This window comes from Alternaria ventricosa (assembly GCF_023758065.1).
Source record: "Alternaria ventricosa strain BMP 2768 chromosome Unknown scaffold_2, whole genome shotgun sequence".
Lineage (NCBI taxonomy): Eukaryota > Fungi > Ascomycota > Dothideomycetes > Pleosporales > Pleosporaceae > Alternaria > Alternaria ventricosa.
Genome location: NW_026055682.1, coordinates 997614 through 1020503, shown reverse-complemented (window position 1 = coordinate 1020503; position 22890 = coordinate 997614). Strand labels below are relative to the sequence as shown.

The following is a 22890-nucleotide window of genomic DNA, read 5'->3' as shown; positions in this document are numbered from 1 at the left end:
CAGCTGCTGGTGGATCCTCGAGAGCGAGTCAACGCTATACTCCCATGAGCACTTCCGCAACTTCAGCACCAGTGGCCAGTTCTCAAACAGCTGGGGGAGTCAACAACAATCCTTCGGCGCCTGGTAGTGCTAGTTCACCACTGCAAGTTCTCGGTCAGCCAACCGCTGTACCGTCGAACACTGTCCCAGACCCATCATTGCGCGTCCTTTTCGGTGTGCAAGGCTCGCGATGGTCTCTTGAAGTCGAACAAATCAGTATCACGGCTGCACTGAAAGATCCGGCCTTTTTCCGCGAGCTGAAAACACGATATAGGAAGCATCGAAGTTGGATCAAAAGACTCATTTCGCCATTCCGCTTTCGATTCTGCCGCTTCGTCAAACTTGAAAAGTTCGACACTGAACGCGTCCTATCCCAAGGCGACGATCTTCCCAATCACCCCGGCTTCGAGAACGACTACGAATACGCCCCGAAACCAGGCACGATTCCCATGATATCCCCTAAGATATTCGCAGTCTGCCTCAAGGCTTGCGACATGAATTGCGGGTGGCGATTGCTCAACCCATGGCATGACTGCGTAAGTCTACCATGTCGCCCGTACAGACTAAGCTGTATACCAAAGAAGAAAAGCGAGTTCGATATACAATCCGACGACGCCATCGCCGTTGCTTGGGGACTAGAAGCTGACCATGCAATCTCCTTCGCTTTCATGGCAGTCTATCACCTCGTCCCATTACTTGCCGCATTCGGCTTCTGGATCTATTGGCTGATCAAGTTCCCTGGCGATTGGCAAAACGCAGCTGTGCCAGTGCTGACTGTATTGGCAATCTTTGCAGTATTGTGGGTGCCTTTTGGCAAACATCTTGGGATAGTCTAGCTCTGACCAACTATCCCGCCTTGCTATAACCCAGTTCACTCCAATCGCTTGAGACTAGGTAGATATTCGCTGTCTAATAGAGCGCTATGATACGAGGAATGGCATAGAGTAATTGTCGGGAATCTCAAGCGACATTGGCATCATGCGCACCTGGTGAGGGATCGCAATACAGTGATATTTCCACCGCACAAGCCCCTTACGGATCTGCTCTAGGCCCGTTCATGCACACAAAGACCATGGTGATCAGTTCGATGTACCGCCACAACTAAGCGATCACACAACCGCGCGTCGCATAATGTTACTGGGGTAGTCCAAGCCCAGCGCCACCAATGCTTGCAACAAAGCCATCTCAGCCGTCTTACAACGGGAAACGAACGCGTGGGGGCACCCGAGCCGAACGTGCATGAGCCAGGCGTACACGGTGGCTTTGTGTGCTGCATGCAATAATTCATTGGGACAAGGTGCATGGCATGTCACAGCAGTGTCACCGCGGAGATGGTTAGAAACACGTGCATCGGAGCAAGGCGATGATAAGATAACGTCTTACTTCCAAGGTTGCTTCACCCGCCACCCACGCCGAAACGAGTTCGCAAAGTATTGAGCCGCCGCAGCGTTTCCGGCATGTCGTTATTGCCGCTCTCGGTGCGCGTTAATCGGTAAGCCGCGTAATCTCGGTTTTCTTGGAGCAGGGTGTCGATGAGGGTGAAGTCGCCAATCACGCATTGACCCGAACTGAGAAGCTCCATAGCGTCGGCATGGCCAGATTCGGAGGATGATGGTAGTAGGGCGTCTTCTTCGTTTTCGGGATCCATGCCAAAGTCTGACAGCGTATCGGTTCGGTGTAACACACCTCGCTCCTCATCATCGGCATCCTGATCTCGGTTCGCATTATCATTCGTCGCGGCTGCCGTCGCTGTCGGTGCCGAGTCTGACGTGGCTCGGGTGGTAGTGGTGTTTGGTGCACCCCCACCAGCTGACAGTTTGGCCAGTTTCTTCTTCAGCTCCCGCCTCTTGACGTGTACCGAGACCATGACAAGCTGCAGGAACAGGATGCATATGTCGAGCGCCCCAAGCTTCCACTTGCTCGTGGGCCCCTGCTGCCCGATGAAATCTATCATCAAGCCGCCGTGCAGATAGCCTCGGGTGTCTTCGCCAGCCGACGGCGCGGGATATGTAAGATGTAAGAGGAAATTTACTCCAAACGATATCAGTAGCAGCGGGAGGAAGGGCCTCGGTTCGTCTGGTGGGCGGGTGACGGTCGCGGTGTCGGGGATGGGCGTCAGCAGGAAGGCATGCGTAAAGGCCTTAAACAGAAGCCAGAAGAACGAGCAGCTGCGGACTTGATTAGCGCAATGTAGCGATATGTAAACAGTAAGCGTACTCCAGGTGGTAGAGTGTAATGAGTTCCAAGTAGACGATCATGTCCAATTCCCGCAACAGCTCGCCCAGCATCTGTATGCGCTTCCTCTTCGCATCCAATTTCCTCTGCTTAATCTGCTTCTGCTTCTCTTGCTCTTCTGCCTCTTCAAAGCGGGCCAGCGCATCCTCTAAATCGGCCAAGTGGGATGCCGCGGTATTGTCATGGCGCTGAGTAGCTCGAGACGACTCGGCCTCATCGTTCATGGCGCAGCGAGGGGAGTTTGCCTGTCGCCTCGTCTCTCATTGAAGGCGACGTTGTGGTTTGGAGTGGTTAGAGATGCTTGACCCGGGCTGTCGTGGTTCGCGCAGCTCTGGTGATGTAGTTGTAGGCACCACTCGCGCGCATCGGGCCTGGAACATCAGGAAGGGCCGATGGCCGAAGTGGTGAGATAATCGATTGCTCCGCATCTTGAAGCCATACACAACCCACTCTATACCTGTTATAGCGCTTCCAGGGCTTCTGTATAGCTTCAATCTGCGCATTCAGAGCTAGCGCTATCTTCTCAATCTGCGGGTTCATGTAACGACCCTGTCATTGTGCACTTCTACCCACGCGACACTTCCGCCGCCTCCGCATCTGCATCTGCATACTACCCGCCATGTCTTTCGGACCACCAAACAGCGCGCCGCTGCCGTCTTCTTTCGACGAGAATGCGTATGTAGACCCAATCTCTCATTTAGCCAATCTCGAGGATTACATAAGATACATGTACTAACTACGTCATCCAGCGACTTCTACAATGAGAACACCCTCGACAAGATATGGCGTCGCTTCCGCGAAGAGCCCCTCGTCCCCCTCGGCTGCGGCCTAACCGTCTGGGCCATTATCGGCGCAACCCGCTCGATGCGAAAAGGCGACCACAAGGCGACCAACATGTACTTCCGCCGACGTCTATATGCCCAAGCCTTCACAATCGCCGTACTAGTAGCAGGAAACATGTACTGGCAAAAGGATCGCGTGAAGAGGAAGGAGTACGAGAAGCAGGTTGCACAGAAGGAGCGCATGGACAAGAGAGACAGGTGGCTGAGGGAGTTGGAGATGCGAGACGAGGAAGACAAGGCCTGGAAGGACAGAATGGCTAAGAAGGCGAGGGGAGTGGGAGAGGAGGCCAAGGGTGTGACTGATATGGTCGCTGAGAAGACGAAGGAGTTGAAAGATAAGACTGTCGGAAAATAAATCCACAAAGTCACGGAGAACTTGACTACCATGAGGAACCTTTCGATCAAGAGAAGGGACCGTGAAGAGATGCACTGGGCTTCTTGTTACGATTTGGACGACACACCTTCGTTGTATATACACCACATATTGTACGAGCATGACCTGGGAATTTGGAAGTAGTCCGTCTGTCACTACACGAACACCTGCGCTTCACGCGCTACGAGGCTGTGGTATTAGCCACAGGTGCAACCTTTTGTAACATAAAACGATATAACATACCCATCGAATATTTCAGGAGTTAGTATTATGTCATTCACCACTTCGAAATCACATTCAACACTTCACTTCCACAGAATCAAGCGTGGCAAGCACCAGTCATGATTTGTTCATCACTTTATCTGACGAGGCAGATCGTGCAAGGCATGGAGTTCAAGATTGCTCTTCATTCAACGCGCTTGAAGTGTTCGTCAGTCTATTTATCTGCCTTCCACCACGACCTCTAGTATCTTCCCCAAGACTGCTGAAATCCTAGATAGCCATGTCCACTACCCCAGCAAACAACCACCCCTGCTGCACGCAGTGCTCCACACCCCGAACCTACACACAATTCCTCGCACACCACACATCCACCAAGCAGCTAGACCTATTCTCAGAACAAGACACATGCGCCATCTGCCAGCTCCCCTACGGCAGCTCGAACCTCGCCCTCCAAATGATCGACAAACCGCTCGCCATCACAAACCTCTCCGGCTGCACGCACATCCTCGGATCCGCTTGTATCCACCAAATGAGCCTCGACACCTCATCCGGGTCTTCGCGGCGCTGTCCCCTCTGCCGAACAGAATGGTGGAAACAACCAGATTACTATTCCGACAACGTCAGCGAGAGGGATAAACACGATATCTCAGAAGCCATAGCCAGATGTTGGCAAACGGATTATAGTACTGCGAGGTACCATATTTATGGGGAGCCGGAGTATGCTGACGTGTATCCGCCACGCGCGCTAGATGAGCTGCAGCAGAAATTGGATTTTAAGAGGAGGATTGGTCATGCTGTTAGGACGGAGTTGATTGAGAAGAGGATACAGGATTTGAGGAAAGAGTCGGCTGTTGAGTTGGGTGATTTAACTTATGATCCGTATAAGGTTCTGAGGGGTAACGTGATGGTCGATCCGTTTATGTTTAACAATTACCACTTGCGAGTACCGGATTTGGGATTCGCTGTCTTCAGGACGCTAGTTTCGACACGGGGGATTCGGTTTCTGGAGATGTATCGCGATGCGACGCGCGGGAAGCATAAGATTGGGGATGTTTCTAGTTTGCTGGCTGTTGAGAACGAATGGATGAAGATGTTTCCGAAGGATGAAAGGGATTGGGTTAGACTGATACTTCATGTGCTGTGGATAGCGGATCTGGATGATCCAGAGGATATAGAGGACCCAGAGCTTATAGAAGATCCAGAGGTTGTAGTGGATCCAGAAGTTGAGGTTCCAAAGACCAAGCGGAGATGGAGGATGCTGTTGCGCAGGAGAAAGGTCCGTTAGTATGGCTGCTTGCATGTGTAAGTCTTCCAAGGTTGCAGAGAGACGCAATGATCAAAGTATTTTCATCATTGTGAGTATGCTTATCGACTACGGCTCAATATGACCTCGAGACTGATACATGATAATCAGTTGTGAATCTAGGGATGTCGCTCTCCACGCGTGTGAGTTGAGTCGACGAGGGAAGGCATGGGCAACTAGCGCCGGAACATGCCGGTCGAAGTCTTGGCAAAGGACACGCTTACGTCTGTGTCGGCGCAACATTGACAGTTCCGCGTTCACTCTCTCCGAATCAGCAACGATGAGGGTTCTTCAAGGCTTCGTTTCCTCCCTTTTGCTTTCGAGCGCGGCTATTGTCTCCGCAGCTTCTTCATGGAGCTTTGAGGATGCCACCGTGACTATTACCAGCAAAGGTGCTGGTGTTGGCGGAGGTTCAAAGGACAAGTGAGCTTAAGCTTGTGTTATGTGCAATTATTGCAGGGCTAATTGGCGTCTAGACTGAGTCCTTCGACACCGCTGGGCAAATCTGTATCGTTTGGCGCAACGGATACATTGAAGCTTGTCCTCACAACCCTCGATGGAACCACCGCGAAGCGACCTCATCAGGCATTCCTTACTCTGACTGAACCGACGACGGGCTTGGAAGAGTCTTTTGTATTCAATGTGAAGGATAGTGGCAAGGGAAAGGTCGATTTGGTAGGCTGAGCGTTGCAATGGCTGCCAGCACAGCTAACACACCCAGTCTCACAAAGACCTACCCCACCAATTCCTGACATCCGAGAAACCAATCGTCGCATCGATTGTTCTTGGATCATTCGGCTCTTCTGCGCCATACAAGAGCAAAGCGTTTGACCTCGCCGTTTCCCGCGACCCCAGCGTCCCTCTCAGCGTCCCCGAGCCGCCCGTCCGCTACGCCGCCGAGTCTGAGATCCACCACATCTTCAAGGATGACCCCAAGTCTCCACCCAAGATTATAACGATTGTGTTCGCGGCTGCTGTTGCCGCTGTGCTGCCCATCCTTCTCGGTGTATGGGCTACGCTGGGCGCGAATGCCAGCCACCTGAGCAAGGCGCTGGGCAACGCACCCGTGTCGCATGGGCTGTTCTATGGTTCCATACTGGCGATGGAGGGCATTTTCTTCCTGTACTACACCACCTGGAACCTCTTCCAGACTCTGCCGGCTGCTGCCGTTGTAGGAGTTGTTGCTTTCCTGAGTGGTAGCCGGGCTTTGTCTGAGGTCCAAGAGCGGAGGCTAGCTGGGCAAAGATAAGTAGAGCCAACTTTGGGTATGTTCACTTACATCGAATACAAAACCTCACGGCTATGAGGGAAAACAAGAGGGGCAAAATATCACTGTAAGATCTAAGGATGCGCGATGGTGTAGAGAAGACTATAGCATGTATTTGCAGTCATCCGCCATAGGAAATATAGGCTGTGGCCATTGCAACACTGGAAAATCTATGCGTGATTGCTAACTTACTCTCGTATTGTCCCCTAACCTCGTATAGGTTCGCTGAAATCATAGCCTCAAATTTGGGGGCCGTATGTAAATACTTAGTGCGATTGGCTGCCGTGTTTTCCATGTGCAGCCTCCTTTTCGCAGCGGCTTGGAGAAGGCGCAGCTCTGCTCAGCCGCAACCTGCACCTGCGTCCCCCATCACTACAACACATCGATGTTACCTACAGCCAGCTTTTTCGAGCTCACCACATACATCTTCCTGTAATCGCATCTTGCGGCGTTCCAGTGGCCATGGACACTGTTGATGATGTACACACAGGAGCACAAGAGACGCAAGGCTGGGACAACACGTCGACCTCTCTTTATGCGGACGAGACACTTGTTGAGCATATAGCACCCTCCAGCAGAGATCAGGTCAATATCCAGGATTGGTCTAAATTGGACAGGGGATCTCATATCGACTTCGGCGACGAAGAGACTGTTCCTATTGTACAAGGTAAGTACATATGCAGGGCTTTCTTGGTACCAGGACCCTAACTCGAGCATGATCAGGACGATTCCTCGGCCGAGGAGCAATGAGCGACGTTTATGAGACGACTATTCAAGGCTACAAAGTCGCTCACAAGAGGACACTCTTCAGACGACGTATTGGAGAGAGAGAAAGAAAAGAGGTCGAAATACTAAAGCGATTGTCTCACGTGCACATCGTGCAGCTCATCGGAACATACGTCCAGCGAAAGCATTTGGGTATTCTCCTGTACCCGGTGGCTACATGCGACTTACATACCTTCTTCGAAGATGTCGAGGCTTGGTCCAAGGTTGTAGCTGCGGATGAGAGTGGATCATCTGGGACGCGACGTGGCTCTCTCGACTCCGACGTGAAAACTCGATTAGAAGCTCTCCATTATGATTTCCCAGAAAGTGGCGGAGGTAGCTGGGCGTCCATCGTTTATTCCAGGATCGGCTGCCTTGTGTCCGCAATCGCCTATTTGCACGATAAGCAGATTAGACACAAGGATCTGAAACCATCTAACATACTTCTTTCGGCAGGTCGATTGTGGTTGACAGACTTCGGTAGTTCAACAGACTTTACACTGCTTTCGCAGAGCGCGACGGACAATGAACGCGGAACCCCCCGTTATTTTGCTCCAGAGTAAGCTTATCGACACCGCATCTTATCCAGCAAGTACTGATCAGACCGTTAGAGTAGCTGCATGGAAGCCGAGTGGACGAGCAGCAGACATGTTCTCTTTGGGTTGTGTTCTCCTCGAAATCCTCTCCGTGCATAGAAGAGGCTCGCTACAGCTCTTAAGAACACATCGAGGAGTCGACCCTGCCTTCCATGCAAACACAAAGCATAAGTCAACGTGGCTGGAAACTGACAGTGAAGATTGCACCCGCAGAGAAGACTATTTGGAATACGCGATCAGCCGCATGCTTTCAACGAGACCCAAACGCCGACCAAAAGCTATCGAGCTTCTGCATGGCATCGTAGCCTACGATTCGTACCGAAGTGAAGGATCAACGCCATCTGTCTTTGGCCACTGTTGTAAGAGGACATTGGTTGCACGAAACCTTTATCATGACATGGTAATAGATGCTGCAAGAGCTGCAAAGCGGATAGGAGAGCTCGAAAGACAGCTGGCTGAGGCTAAGAAAAACAAGACTGGATATGAGCCGCAAAGAGACGACGTACTGAAAGCATTACATTTATCACATCAAAGGGAGCTGGAAAGAGAGCAAAAAGAGCAGGTTCGCCTGAGGCGTGCATGGCATGGCCATTTTGCGCAGTTGCAAGCAAACCAAGAAGTTGATTTCATGCAATGTCGAAAAGAGCTTGAAAAGGAAATGCGTCTTCGTGACAAGGTTGAGGCGCAACTGTGGGGAGAACTAAAGCAACGTCGAGAGAAAGAAGACATGCGTGTTGATAAGGTACGAGCGCAGATTGCAACGTTTCCAGATTCAAACGAATCCGAAAGCCACACCTCGAACGCAGAAATTGTGGATGCCGCCGAGACAGGGCTCGAGAAGAATTACGATGGGCCCAGCGGGAACGATTCGATAAATCAGTGGACTGAATACAAACCGACCTCTACGGCTCGCAGGGATGCGAATTGGTTTGCGGTTAAATGGGTAAGCAAACAAGCCATAGTTTCCGATGACCTTCCGGCAAGCCATGACACAACACTCCCTGAAGGAAATGAACGAGGCACCATACCAGACATACTGAAGTTTCAGCGCGAACTCAAGGAGGACCTCCACCAAGTGGAAACCATCGCTGGTATCCATAATGATGTGGATCATGCTTCGACACGTGTAATGTCGGGTGTGCCTAAGAAGCTGCGGAGGCGCCCAGTGCCAGAAATTCGAGTCACGTACGATATGCACAATCTCAGTACAGACAAACTTTCAACCCAAAGTAAGATGACTGAAGCGGGTAACGCTTCTAGTGACAGTCAAACACCTAAAGAAGTGTCACGTCGTGGTCCTGAGAGACGCGAAGAGCGTAGAAAGATGAGCAGTGCCAGTGGTACCGTGCAAGCTGGTCAGATAAGCCATACTGGGGATTGAGAGGTCTCAACTGCATACGATTTTGTTAAGACGCATCCATACTTACTGCGTCTCACGCTGATATCTCTTCCCTACATCCAGCTCAGCAATCCCTCAACATTCTCCCGCCCAACAATGCCCTCATCGACCATCTGCTCCAAAACTTTCGGTACATCCGCAGTCCTACCCTTCCAAGTATCCTTCGTCATCTCCGAGCCACTCGCCACCGCCTTCAGTATCTCCGCTACAACCGCTTTGGCATCCGCTGTGCTGCGCACTCCAGCCGCACCAGCTTTATCCGCATAGCTCCTCCCTCCTCGGTAGAAGACACCAGCATTGGAGGCCAGAGTCGGTCCGCTCTTCGCCCAAGCAGGCTTTGCACCCTCGAAGAGCGAGATGCGAAAGCGGAAGAGATCGGTGTCACCTCTTGCTATGAAGACATCGGCCAGTCGCGATGGAGATAGAATGGAAGTGTAGGGTGCGCCGGATAGTTTGGTGAGCAGATTCTGGGTCTGCGTGAGAGCTGTCCATTGGATATCGACGTCTGTGCGAAATGTGGGTTCTGATGGTGTATATTGGGCTCCATCTGCTAGTGCTGAAGCGAGATCCATGAGCGCATCCGCATATGCGGACTGTACGTTGATTCCCGCGAGATCGGGACTCGCGTTCTGCGTCGCGGTTTGTACTAGACTGCTGAATATCCGCTCTACAGTTCCCGCGTACTCTGTCGAAGTGGTTCTGTCACTGCGGTATTGCATCTCCGCGACGCTAGCTTGGAAATTCGCAGCCGCGAGTATTGCATCGTCTTTGGGTGTTGTGGTTGCGTCTTCTGGGGCGGATATGGACAGTGTAGGACCTGCTTTGGGCTCATCGACAGCTTTGGGATCGGGCGACTTTTCGATGAGGTCGATGAGTGTTGGGATCTTGTTAGTAGCTGTATCTATCCCGTCCTGCGCTTTCTTCTCTATACTTGATAGATCTGTAGCGGGGTTGTATAGCCCTAGTAATGTCGTCAAGGCACTGAGCTGCGCTGTGCATGTCTCTAGGATGCTTGTCGGTGTTAGAGGTTCTTCAACAGTAGCCCAGTCTCCCGGTGTTTCAGAAGCCCCTGATTCGGTCTCCATGTCTTGTTCCTGAGTCTCCGCTGGCTGTTGACGTTCACCCTCCCAGGCATCCTTGTACTCTCCTGAGGCCTCGATTTTGGCAATTTCGGCCTGCATCTGAGAGTACTCTTGCTGCTGGCTCTCTAAGCATTTCGTGAGGATACCAAACGCCTCTTCAAGCAGCGGTCTCGCGTCTTGCTTTCCGGCTGCCGGTGAGCTGGCTTCCAAACCGGCCTCTGCTAATGAGGTAAGTACTTGCGCAGCGTTGAAAAGAATGTCGGTGTTTGTGGGATTCAGTGAGATTGCGTAGCGATGCGACATCAAAGTCTCCTCTAGCAGCGCAGTTCTGTTTCCGAAATGTGGAACAATGCGCTCATCTTCTGAGATGGTGTACTGCAGGTTCGCTCTAGTACTGTTAGCATTGCGCGAATGAGCGAAAAGGACGACCGCTCACTTGTTGTATGCAAGATCGAATGACTGGGGATGACGTTTCAAGCCCTCATTGTATGCGTCTATCGCTCGATTGAAGAAGCGAACGGCTTTCGCGGCGTCTCCTGCACGCCATTTCCCTGCCGCCTGTTCGAATTCGTCCGCAGCTTCGAGGAAGTCGTTCTCTGTCTCCGGCTCCGGCGGCTTGACCTTGCCCTTTGGCTTCGGCTTCAAGAATTTCTTCGGCGGCATACTGATGATCGAGTGTAGTAGTGAAGAAGTTGATGAGCAATAATCTAGAAAGTGGTGTTGTCATAAACTCAGATATGCGTAGGTAACCGATGTTCAAGTGGCAAATTTGCGCAATCGCGTTTGACGATTGCTAAGCAAATGCAGTGTGGTGCGCAGAAGACGACTTCCAATGTTTTGCGCAAGCCTTGAGAGAACAGCACCTGCCACCAATGCATTCCTTCCCGCTATGTTGGCTGCACCAAAACTTTCTGATTGATCGCCCCGCCCCCACTTGCCTCAGCCTCGCGAACGCGACTTTCCACGCTTCCACACCTCCATCACCATTACCTTAACTTTTCCACGTCAAAGTCATCCCACAACAATGTCTTATCGGCCAAGAACCCATCTGCGTTGAACAAGACCCCTTCTTCTTTCAGCAGCTGCAACTTTGAATCTTGGTTCTGCCCACTGGGCGCTTTCTCCCAGTCGCCCTTGTACCCGCCAACGAACTGTCAAATCAGTGCTAGACCTCTCATATGGATTTGACACACGTACACCAGTACTGGCGATACACCGATGGCATGGTACCTCTGGACAAAACGGGTTGACGCGCAGCGCACCACCCACTGCGCGAGGGGAGCTGTTCAAAGCCTTTGAAATGGCGGCATACGTTGTGACGCGACCCTCTGGGATCATCTGGAGGGCCGTGTAAACCCGCTCTTGATATTGAGTAACCTTCTGCTGTTTTGACATGTTGACAGTTGAGATGTAGCTCCATCGACGCGTCCTTCAGCGATGTTGATTTGGCGCGCGATCACGTGACGTGCTGTCAAACTGACCAGTTATGTGTCAGGATATGTCAGCTACCCAAATCAGGTGTTGTACGCATCTTTGAAGTAGAAGAGGTGGTAAAGCAGGCGGCAACTACAGCGAGCTTACAATACAAGAACTCTTCCCACCGCAGGCGGCTCCGTCGGAAGCTCTTGTGAGCACTCCAAGACGAGCAGAGGTGCGTCGAAGCGTACTGTAGAAAAAGAAAAAGAGATCTAACAAAAAAAATGCCCATAAGACGCGTCACGCGCATGCCAGAGACTGGTACTACTGGACATATCCCTGGCTGTTGTCTCAGTGCCTACGATCGCTAGCATTACGACCAAGGTAGTCCCCGTCACATCCCGGACTTCCAGCTCTCCAAGAGAATTTCTGTGATCAAGAGACACAAGACATACGCAATGAGTCAACGCCGGCATCGGAGCCTTCTCTGAGGATGATGTAGGGCATACCAACGAAATGTGTGGACTCACCCGTGTGATCGGCCTCCTCACTTCGCACGACACACTTCAAAAGGATACACGCCCGATGAACTGCGACTAGCAGTGTTGCGAGGCGTCAATAATAAGAGTCACACCCGACAACTGCCCTATGGTCTCACAAGTGTCTCCGAACGGCTCAACGACCAGCCCGGTCCAGCATCTTTAAGTTTCGCACTAGACAATCATCATCACTCTCGCACGGGCACTTCGCAACGACTTGCTCAAGATTGGTACCGCAGCGGGCCGAGCTCCACCACAGCTCACAGGGCTATACAGCACTTACGCCAGATGATTCGCAGAGGTAGAAGTGACCGCGCCGTGCCGCCCTCCCTTACCTTCTCTGCTCGATTCAACTAACGGGTGCGGCCAAAGCATGAACCTGGACGGGGTCACCGTGGGCCCGCAGTGGTCACTGCCTTACAAACGCGGACTGTCAACGAAATATCTCATATCTTTGATAAGTCGGCGGCTATCAACAGCTGGTGTTTGGATCGCAACCAGTAGCCTAGGTGACTAGGACGGACCTAGATGCCAGTCATTGCGACATGAGAAACTAGTAACGTCAAAGTATGTCTGGCACTGAATAGGTTTTGTCCGGATGTTCTAGACTCGACGACGCTGACGTATGTGTGGAAGTAAGCAATATCTCTTGGGGTCCACCAACAGCACCACGACAACCCTTCAGATGCAGTGAACAGGATACCAGCATCTATGCTGATTAGGATCATCGGAAAATCACATCGGTCAGGCTTCGTGTCGTAATCACGAATGGTTAAATGGTTTGCGCGGATGAGGCCTCTGAACCCCCCCTGCTTGTAGCCGCTGCAAGTGACAGCGTCGAAAGCCGGATCCGTTCTCTCATTGGCAGTCGTCCTTCACCAGACTCTTCTCTATTCAGTAAAGCGTCGTCACATGACCGTCAAGTGCGGTGGCTACCCGTTTTTCTCACATTTCTCACATTGATGGCGTGCGAATGAGCGTGCAGAACAGGGATCACCAGGTGTAGTGGGATTAAGCGCGACCTGGGCAGTGGGACATGGCCGACACAAAGCGGCCCTTCTCCCGGATCGTGGATGAGACTGTTGCTATTAGCAGAAGATGGTATTTTCGCCATCGTAGAGAAAGGACAACTTGTAATGTTCCTGATGGCTCGCGACCTACGAGGCTTTTGATGCGTTGTCAATGTGGCGAGGGCGATCGGCTGCTCAGCCTCAAACTAAGAGCCGAGTCGATGCACTTAGCCACATCTCAGCTTGCCAGAAACGGGCCTTCCGGCTGGACGGCATAATGCCACAACCCCATGAGCGCATCTGCAGGATTTTTCGCCAATGCATGAAAGTGGTCACGAGAATAGCAACAAGAGTTGCAGGAACCGTTGGACGTGCATTCGCGAAAATCGCTCAGAGCAGCATATGACTCTTCCGCATGGGCAAGCCGCCTGTTGCCCTGCGGGTCCTGATTGAACAGTCAGACAACCCTCGACGGTGGAAGGCTTCTCAACGAATGTGCTCTCTGTCCTGTTCAAGACAGGTGCATGCGAGCTCCGAGTGCCTGTATCGGTCCTTTTCGAGTGCGATAGAATATTCGATGGCTGATCATCGCGTGGTTTGGAACAGCTGAGGATGGTTGGAGGCATACTATTGCAGCTGGAAGCGCAGTTTTACAAACGAGTGTCGTCGCGACTTGATGGCCACACATATAGGCCCTTCGCTAAGCTTGCAGCCTCAGCTTCCCATGATGCCAGCCCTGTCACGAGACGAGCGTGAAAAATTGATAGCAAACACGAGGCTTCTGGTAAGGGTTGCTGAGTATCTGAAACGGCATCAAGTTGGTGGGTAAACGACGAGTAGGGGTAACCTGACAGCCAATTGGGCATGCCGCTTGGCTGGCGCCGCACAAGGTCTGTCTACGAATCGTCACCCACCATGGCCATCCAGCAACTCAACTGGCTGCCTTCTTTCATCAAGCCAGAGGCCTCCACCCGCCTATCCAAGCGCAAGCGCCCGTAATAGCCCACCATGTCTCCGTGCCGGACAAGCCCAACTTCGCAAGGCCGCCGGCGCCGGTTCTTTGCGATCAAGTCTACGCGTCGTGATGCGTCCGTCGCGACGTTATACATATGCAAGCCTACGCACCCCGCAACCGCAACAAGCGTCGAATCGCTCCTAACCAACAGATTGCGACGTTGAGCCTGCCAGAAACACTACACTATCGCATCAGCCAGGCCTACCTCGTTTGAGCATCTGGACTGGTCCTCCGTTCTCGACACGGCTCACCCGCGAAAGCCCCACTGAGGCGACTTAGGGTGCAAGCCCCGCGCTTGGACAGTCGACCCTGAGGGAGGAATAGGCGGGACGCGCGAGTTGCCGTTGGAAGCACGAGTATAATATCACTCGTCGTCTCGTTGCTCCTTGTACGCATCGTTGTCGATTTTCCTGGTCCCAATTGCGAATCCCTGCACAGCCCCATCTCGGGCTTTGCCGCTGCGCCACACCCTACGATCTCGGTCCCGCCGATAGATGTGGCACACGAGAAAGAGTCGCAACAACTCACCGTAACTCTGCACGGGGACGTAGGACTGCATGTACCTTGTGGCTGGATGACTTATATTCATGGACTTGCAAACTCACGTCTTTGTAATATTTCCGAATCGCCACCTCCGTCCCGTTACTCTAGCCCTCCCGCCATCAGCCGCTCGTACCATCACGGCTTCCCGAGCTGAAACTGCTGACGGTCCCAAACCTTCGACTGTCAGGTTACCCCACGTCAAAGCCATCGATTTCCAGGGTCTCATAGGTGGATAAGCACATGCTTTCATGAATTTCTCGGCGTACACAGGGTTCCGTTGCACATCTACCCGGGCTACACAAGGTTACCCGAAATGGCTTCCTATAAGTCACACTACCCTCCCCCAAGGAGGACAGAGGACCGGGCGCCAACTACTCGGTTGCCTCAACGATCTGTCACTCCTACCACAACCACTTCACAACTACCCACCCCAGGCCAATCTAAGCTGCAAAAGAGGAGGCCTTCAAGAGACGACGAAGTGAACGCCAAAGTCTCGACGAGTCAACCAGGTCCCGCACCAGCACTTAGCTCGCGTCAAAGGAAGACCAGCCGGTCTACGCCTATGTTCCCTCAACACCCAAGTATCGCAAACTCGAAACCCTCACAACAAACGTCGACATCCCGGCTACCAAAGCTTGAAGTTCCCCCAAGCATACGCACACCCTCGCTCGCCTCAGGCTCGTCTGCCTCAACCATTGAGAGTCCTCGGTCGAATGTGCTCAGAAGAAAACAAACGAGCGTTGGGTCTGCAACCGGCAGGCAGGTTACGCGGATAAGAGACGGGTCAATATCATCTCAAGATGATAGGCAATTAATGGAAGGAATACCCGGGGGATATAAGGATCCTTTCTCTGAGACAGTCCTGGGCATTTCGATACCGCCATCATCCAACGTCTTCGCTCGTTCAGAGGCTCAGGTCGATTCCTACAGTAACCCACTCTACGACTATGAGATCGGCCCCACAGACATACTCCCCCTCCCAACACCGCAGTATGCTCTCTCTGCAACACCTTCGTCTCGCTACACGGATTCCCCTGGACCTTTCAGTGTATCATCAACTCCTACATCAATGTCGTCTTACTCTCCCGGTACAACGCTATCGAGAGCCTCGAATCGAACACGGCAGGCGAGCCCTCTGCAGAGCAGACCGCCAGTCACTCGACACAAGACTCCGGACGAAGTCAGCACTCGCCATCCCCACACACTATCCACCGTCAGAGAGTCTTCTACCTCATCATCATCAGCAGCATCCACTGTTGTTACTGATGGCGCCAAATACAAGGACGTCCAGTCACCCAATGGTCTCGCTACTCTACCACAGAGTCCTCGGACGTCTGATGTAATTCCAAGAGCAGAAGAACGACCTCGCATGCAGGCGCCCCCTGAGTTTGCTCATCTCGCCGATCAGTCGCCCGCGTCAATGCCAACATCAAGGCGACCGTCAAGACCCAGCAGAGATGGTACACCGGAAATATCGGGGCTCCGTGGCCCATCACCAATCATCCAGAGCAATATGCTCAACTTTCCATCTCAACACAAAAGAACCGCTTCATCGGAATCTAGAAATGGACTTACTGCTGGAAGATCTAAAATTAGCATGCCAACGAAACCTTCTTCCCGCAACCCTTCGCCAAATCCTTCCTCAACATTGCCAGCAGCTACCAAAGGCCCAGTTCGTGGATCGACACCCGACGTTCAGCAAGATCGGAAGCCACGAAGGACCAGCACCGGACCAGCACCAGCACCTGCGCCCGCTCCAAGCCCAAGTAAGACTTCTCGATTTGGGTTCTTCACGCGTCGTACCAAGACCGAGCCTACCCCATCAGCGAAGTCTGAAAGCAAGCTTCACAGGAGAGGGCCAGCTGCAGGCACCGGTCACGAAGGCTATGGAAGATACGCAGTGAGAGGTCGAAGTGGAAGCTCAGTCAGTACAAACAGCATTGGACGATCCGCCAGCGCCGGAACTACTTCTGAGAGCTTGGACAAAACCCCCTCAACTCGCAAAAGCAGCATGACTAGCACCACCAGCGGCGAGATGGATGACTTCTTCCTCAATCGCCTCGCTCCTGTCGTCATCCGAGGTACTGGCACTAGCTCAGAGCTGTCACGAAGTCCCGAGCCGATGCACTCCACCAGCAGTCTAGACGTCTCAGTTGGTCATGGTTTGGAACTGAACAAGACAGTGAGCAACACATCGCAGTCAGCCCTAGAGAAGAACAGGCCAACATTGCTGCCTTCCGCTATGCCGGACAGTTCACGCAACGGATCCCCGATGAAGAAGATGACTATGGGATTGCGAAGACCTTCCGAGAGTGATGATGATACTAAGAGGTCCTTTCTACCTTCCATGGCCTCGAAACGGACCTCACGAGCTCTACAAACCGCACAGGGCCCTAGCGCACCGTCAGGATCGAACAGTCGGATCACTGGGAAGATTCGAAAGAACTCGATAAGCGAGACTGCCGCTGAGATCAAAGAGGGCTCTTGGTTGAAGTCGTCAAAGAAAGGCAAAGCCGAGAAGGAGGCACCGAAGCCTTCAAAAAGGTGGAACTTCTTTCAACGTGCCCATGCTGGCCCACGCGCCCCAACACCAGCTGCCCCTACCGCCAACCCTTCAAACCAAGCAACAGTCTCTCGCTCCGTCGCACATTACGCGTTGATGGACCAGTCCGGGCTTGAATTGGACGACATTGAGCAGCTGATGCAGGAGGTTGATGAGGGGACTGAAAGCGCTCTCTCCGATGACGAGCCGGGAAGGAAAGAGCGAATGCAGTCCATGCTGCTGCCGCCTAAGCCAGTGTTGCCATCTACCCTGGCAGCACCCCGCTCGGCTTCGCCCAAGGTCTTTCTGCGCCCAGAAGCACAACAGCAACAACCGGAACAACAACAGAGCAAACTGAGTATCGATACGAATGTTCGATCGGCTTCCCGCAACTCGGAGCGTTACTCGCTGGGTGACCTGACTCCTGTTACGGACCTCTCTCGACCCTCATCACCGTTCCATGAACCTTCGCCGATGCGCGATGAAAGCTCTGCGCCGCCAATGGATGTAGCAGTTCCCTCTCGCATGCCCGAGCCTGAACAAGAGTCGGTTCACGATGCACCTGCTGAAGAAGAATTTGTCCTACCTCAGAATCTTCCCTCGCCTGGCCCGCCGCCTACAAGCCCACCCCCTCGACCAAGTCGCTTGGCGCAAGTTGGTCGTATCCCTCAGGTTGTCTCTAGCCGTCGTCAGGCACCTCGTCCGTCTTCGCGTTCATTTTCTCGTCCCTTTGTGTCGAACCAACCTCGTCCAGCAGCTCCTCCACGAACGTCTTTCGATTCCATTGGATCTGTTGTCGCAAGTGCTGGTCCGGTGGAGCCATATCCTATTCTGCACGGTCTAACCGCTCTGACCCACGGATCGGCTATCGCTACCATTAGCCCTATGGAAGATGAGGCCAACCGTCGAAGCGAATTTTTCAAGTTCCCACCTCGTAAAGACTCCGAGGTATCCTACTCAAGTAGCTCAGGTATCTGGAGCTTTGCACCCGCTGCCGGTACTGCTGTCGTGCCCAGTCCTAGTGCGCCTCTGTCAGATGATGAACTCTGGAACGAGTATGACGACCTGATCGACCAGGTGCTCTCGCCTGTCACCTCTCGCACGAAGGAAGAGAACAACAGCCTTCGCAGTCACCCTTCTCTCGAGCCAATGCCTTTGAGACCCAAAGCGCCACGCAACATGTCAGGATCAGAGAACGATGAGGTTGCCAATCCCTCACTTCATCTTCGTCGCTCTCGTCTGCTTGCTGTTCTACACTCAACACAGTCACCTACTTCGTCGATCTCTTTCTCGGAATTCATCTCTGACTACGGCGAGCGCAAGATCAGCGTCATTGACCCCGTTACTGGCAGACTGAGCTTGCCCTCTAGTCCTCAGCTATCGGCAGGGACTGCCACAAAGCGTTCAACTCGCTCCAGTCTCCCAGCCTCGTTGTCGCAGAGTGCTCGACAGTCCAAAGCCACCATTGCTTCAAAGTCCAGCAAAGATCGCGACAGTGCCAGCACCACTCATTACCGCGACACGCGTATGATGGACATTGCCGAAAGCCAGGCGGACGGGCTCTTGTCGATGGCAAACCTTCGATTTGGCGCTCTCATGACAAGCAAGTGGCTCTCGTTCGGACGCGTCTTGTTCAGCCCCGTGCACTTTGAATTGGAAGACCCAAGCGAGGACCGCGTACTTGTCATCGATGGTCTTGGCAAAGACTGGTCTTACTACTGCGCACTCACATACCCTGAAGCGACTGTCTATGATATGGGCCCCGATCCATCGCCCACTGCATCAACCGAAGGCGCTTCTGAGCCATTGTCAACACTCAGCAATCACCGTCACATCTACCACCCGTCCCTCGGCAAGGCTTTCCCGTTTCCCATGCACTTCTTTGCCTGCGTCGTGCTTCGCTTTCCGACTGCGCTTCCCTCATCGGAACACCGCTTCATCCTTTCTGAATCCAAGCGCGTCCTTAGACCTGGTGGTTACCTTGAGTTCTCAGTCCTTGACATGGACCTGGTCAACATGGGCAACCGCGCTCGTCGCGCTGTCCGTGGGCTCAAGATGAGGATGCAAGTAGCAGATGAGAGCATTTCGCTTCGCAACATCAGTGACGAAGTCATGGCTGGTATCGGGCGCAAGGGTTTTGTTGAGTGCAATCGTTGCGTTGTTGGTGTTCCGGTTGCCGGCAAGCTCCCCAACCTCGATGACGTCAAGCAGAACATCACGAAGAGGAAGGGCAGCACGGCCAGCTCTTCCAGCAAGACAAACAACATGCCCGCGCCGAAAGGACCCAAGCCTGAAGTATCCTTCTCCGATCTTCTCAACGCCACCTCGTCCTCCGAGTCAAATGATACTGGCATCACCGATATGGTGGCGCGCGTAGGCAGATGGTGGTACTCTCGCTGTTACGAGTCGCTCGTCCTTCCCGAAGCCGGCCAACCTGGCGCCGCTACTTCCGGCAATCTTCTAGAGACCAGTATCTGGCGCGATCAAAGCCTCATCAACGAGTGCGAGAAGCGCGGAACTAGCTTCAAACTCCTCATCGGCTACGCGAAGAAGCCCGAGGTAGGCGTCCGACGAACCGTCAGCGTCTAAACATCTTCCATTCTTCCGAGCTGCGCTCTCACAGTCCTGGTGGCTATTTCCTTCACTACTACTCATAATGAGTTTCTTGTATTTATGGGTTTCACTGGCGTTCTGCTGCGTTCAAGCGTTTGACTTTCCCTTATACCCTCGTTCTGTTCTTCTTTCACTCAGCTTGCATAGCAAAATGGCGGCTTAGCATTACAACAACAACTACAAAGAACGGCGCAAGCCTGGACGCATCATCACGACAACGACACGCACACATCTATGTAATATCTTCTTCGACTGCTTTGGTACATGCTGGCATTGGACAACGTTCGGGAGGAATTGAAAGCGAAGGGTGGTTTGGTGGAAATAATACCCAGGGATGTCGATATGATATGAAGCGCTATGTAGATACGAAATCACGGTCGCTGCTCAATACGAAGAATGAACACTATCCAAGCTCTACATCTCATATGTAACTAACAGTGACTATGTCGACGCTGCCTAAAAACGTATCAATTTAGATGCAAGGCCTCCACCAGAGGACGATACACATCTTCCAACCCTATCCTATCATCCTGCTTGTTCGGGTCCCAATATCTGCACATCACCCGTAAGATCGCCAGTTGCCGTAGTCGCAGTTACATGAATGCCAAAACCTTCCCAGGGTCCTTCACCATTGAACATTCCCACCGCCCCTCCACGTTGCCAGTTGCCCATGACTTCCCTGCCATCTGCTGACCACTGGAGGGGTAAGCCGAATCCAGATTTGCCGGCACCGCGCGAGAACCATCTGTACGTTATCGTTCGGATACCGCTGGGTACGCTGAGATTGTAGATGCGGACGCAGAGATTTTGGTTGATGCCGATTGGCGGGCAGGGGGTTTCGAGCCAGCACTGTGTTGAGTCCATTCGTTCCGGGTGGTAGTGTTCGAGTTTGGTTTGGTGGAGGACGATCATTTTGTTCGGTTGGGTGGTTGGGTGCAGTGAGTGCTCAAGGAGACAGATGTTGGGAATGATGAGTTGGATTCTAGCTGGGGAGTTTGGACGATTAAATAGTATTAGTTGACCAAATGGCTGTCTACACCAGCGGGTGGATGCATAGCTCCTCATGGCCGTATGAGCGACTCGTCGTCCCCCACACCAACAGCAAAAGGCTGTATCAACGATAATTCCAAATTGGAAGCCTTCAGCTGGACCTCTGTAGGTATCAGCCAGCCATCATTCCTGGTTGATCGAACTACGGCGATCAGACATCAACACTTGTGCTAACCTGAGGGTGTGCGGGCATCAGGTAGCCACAGTATTGCAAGAGTGGTATCGCTAGACCAATGTTGGTGACGACAGCCGACAGTGCGGATGATGCAGCTCTAGTGCGACATGGACATTTGTCTAGACCAAGGCACATATCCAGGCGATCGAGTAGGTTTACCACATGTCTTGCTTGTCATTGACATGGGTGGCGACTCCGATGGCGCGCTATTCAGCTGGATTGAATTGTGACTGAATAGTGAAGTTTTTCGGTAGAATTGATGATTGATCCACAGGATCTGAAAGAGTGGAGGACTGTTTCAAAGAAGAACTGTTCAAATTGCCTACTTCGCATACTAAACTATATCAGAGAGCGAAGCCAACAATATTGGATACGTATCCGCGCCAGTCTGACTGAAGTACATGTCCTTGTTCTGCTCGTCCTGTTGGAATGAATACCTCAAAGACGCAATGAAACTTCTGCGATCTGCCTCAGACACGAAAGCTGGAAACGTTATTTCCATGCGCAGACCCCAAGCCAGAAGCAATTTTGTCGTTTTACAAATTGGTTCTCGCAAGTACGATGGCGCATCCTCCGACAGCTTACCCAGGTCACGAAAGTTTTGGTTCCACAGTCCTCTTTCCACATCGAGAGCTACGGGAGCTGTGGAACCACCTATAAACCACAGCTGTATGCCGATTATCTTGTATAGGCCCATTGTACTGGAGCTTATGTCGAGTGGCTTTGCTTGGTCGAGGTCTGGATGACCAAGCCCTGCCCACGTTAGAGTATCCACCTCCGCCATATGAACATCGTGAGGCCCATGTAACTTTTTGGATTGGCTGAGCCACGCCGTGTACTGTCGTTCATAGTCGCTGAGGGAATGCTGGGGACGGTAAAAGATATCCTTGGTATCTACTTGTAGGGGCGTTGGTAATGCGACTTGATCTTGGCTCAGAGCAATACAAGGCATGGTATTACTAACGAAAAGTTAGCCAGGTTTTATAGAAAACAATTGAAGGGCAAGTACAGACCTCTTTTTGTATAACAGTCGGTCGTTTGCAGACTTCATGATATCGAGCTGCTTCAGCATGTCTTCCATTTCGGGTGTTTGCAGAGACTTGTACTCGTCATACCGCTGTTGCTCGATCTCCCATGCATCCAGATACGCTTTGTTGTGACTCAATGCATCCACGAAAGACGTTGCGCCCGTGGGCGTATAGTCGCGCAGGGCGGCTCTCCACGCCACTTCCTTCTTCGCTTCTGCGTCAAATAACGCCTCTCGAGAGTTACATATATCCGGGGTCTCGGCACCCTGAGTCATTTCAGTAGCTGTCCCTGGTGTTGTATCGGCTTTTAGTGACGAGTCTGACGTACAGCTGTAGCATAACGGAGGTACCTGCGTGATGTGAGTCTCGGCACAGGTGGAAGGCGAACGTGAAGCGTTACCTGTAGACAAGCTCAAAGTACGATCGCCCATTAGACGCGGAGTATGACGGGCGATTGATGGTTTGTACTACATCTGATTTGATGAAGATTTGGTAGTTCGTCACTTCTTGAGGTAGCGTCCTTCCTTCCGGGATGCCAGGCTGGCCTTGCGCAGCCACAAACATTGCCTGCCCCTCATCTTCGAGGCTGCCAGTCCCTCCGGCCAGGATGGGTAGGAAGGTGTATGATAGTGCCTTCCAAAAGCGCGACGGTTGCACGCTAGGTTTTCGGGGTAAGCCGTCAACAAGTGAGAAGGAGAAGTTATCTTGGAACTCGAAAGCTTGAGTGTCCATGCCTTGAAGCTGAGCTATTCGCTGGTCGTTCAGTAAGGGATAGGAAGGAAAACATTGACGCAGTATCTATGTAGAGCATGCAAATCAATGCAAATCATGACTAC

The 22890-nt window shown here is 52.4% G+C and overlaps 7 protein-coding genes across 7 annotated transcripts; 3 read left to right on the top strand and 4 right to left on the bottom strand.

Moving 5' to 3' along the window:
• Nucleotides 1-1435: 1435 nt before the first annotated feature.
• J4E93_001339 (uncharacterized protein) lies at nt 1436-2498 on the bottom strand (the record flags this gene model as incomplete). Its single annotated transcript, XM_049339291.1, has 2 exons — nt 1436-2207; nt 2257-2498. The coding sequence occupies 2 exons, from the start codon at nt 2496-2498 to the stop codon at nt 1436-1438; spliced, it is 1014 nt and encodes a 337-aa protein (XP_049203248.1).
• A 395-nt stretch (nt 2499-2893) lies between these two features.
• RCF1 (Respiratory supercomplex factor 1, mitochondrial) lies at nt 2894-3471 on the top strand (the record flags this gene model as incomplete). Its single annotated transcript, XM_049339290.1, has 2 exons — nt 2894-2949; nt 3024-3471. 2 exons carry the CDS (start codon nt 2894-2896, stop codon nt 3469-3471), a joined length of 504 nt encoding a protein of 167 aa, XP_049203247.1.
• A 1823-nt stretch (nt 3472-5294) lies between these two features.
• On the top strand, nt 5295-6263 carry J4E93_001337 (uncharacterized protein; the record flags this gene model as incomplete). Its single annotated transcript, XM_049339289.1, has 3 exons — nt 5295-5437; nt 5491-5689; nt 5736-6263. 3 exons carry the CDS (start codon nt 5295-5297, stop codon nt 6261-6263), a joined length of 870 nt encoding a protein of 289 aa, XP_049203246.1.
• Nucleotides 6264-9094: 2831 nt separating this feature from the next.
• J4E93_001336 (uncharacterized protein) lies at nt 9095-10786 on the bottom strand (the record flags this gene model as incomplete). The annotated part of the gene is made up of 2 exons (XM_049339288.1): nt 9095-10511; nt 10560-10786. 2 exons carry the CDS (start codon nt 10784-10786, stop codon nt 9095-9097), a joined length of 1644 nt encoding a protein of 547 aa, XP_049203245.1.
• A 323-nt stretch (nt 10787-11109) lies between these two features.
• On the bottom strand, nt 11110-11518 carry J4E93_001335 (uncharacterized protein; the record flags this gene model as incomplete). The annotated part of the gene is made up of 2 exons (XM_049339287.1): nt 11110-11274; nt 11321-11518. The coding sequence occupies 2 exons, from the start codon at nt 11516-11518 to the stop codon at nt 11110-11112; spliced, it is 363 nt and encodes a 120-aa protein (XP_049203244.1).
• A 5139-nt stretch (nt 11519-16657) lies between these two features.
• J4E93_001334 (uncharacterized protein) lies at nt 16658-19777 on the top strand (the record flags this gene model as incomplete). Its single annotated transcript, XM_049339286.1, has 1 exon — nt 16658-19777. One exon carries the CDS (start codon nt 16658-16660, stop codon nt 19775-19777), a length of 3120 nt encoding a protein of 1039 aa, XP_049203243.1.
• A 2219-nt stretch (nt 19778-21996) lies between these two features.
• Nucleotides 21997-22786, bottom strand: J4E93_001333 (uncharacterized protein; the record flags this gene model as incomplete). Its single annotated transcript, XM_049339285.1, has 2 exons — nt 21997-22320; nt 22523-22786. 2 exons carry the CDS (start codon nt 22784-22786, stop codon nt 21997-21999), a joined length of 588 nt encoding a protein of 195 aa, XP_049203242.1.
• Between the last annotated feature and the right edge of the window lie 104 nt (nt 22787-22890).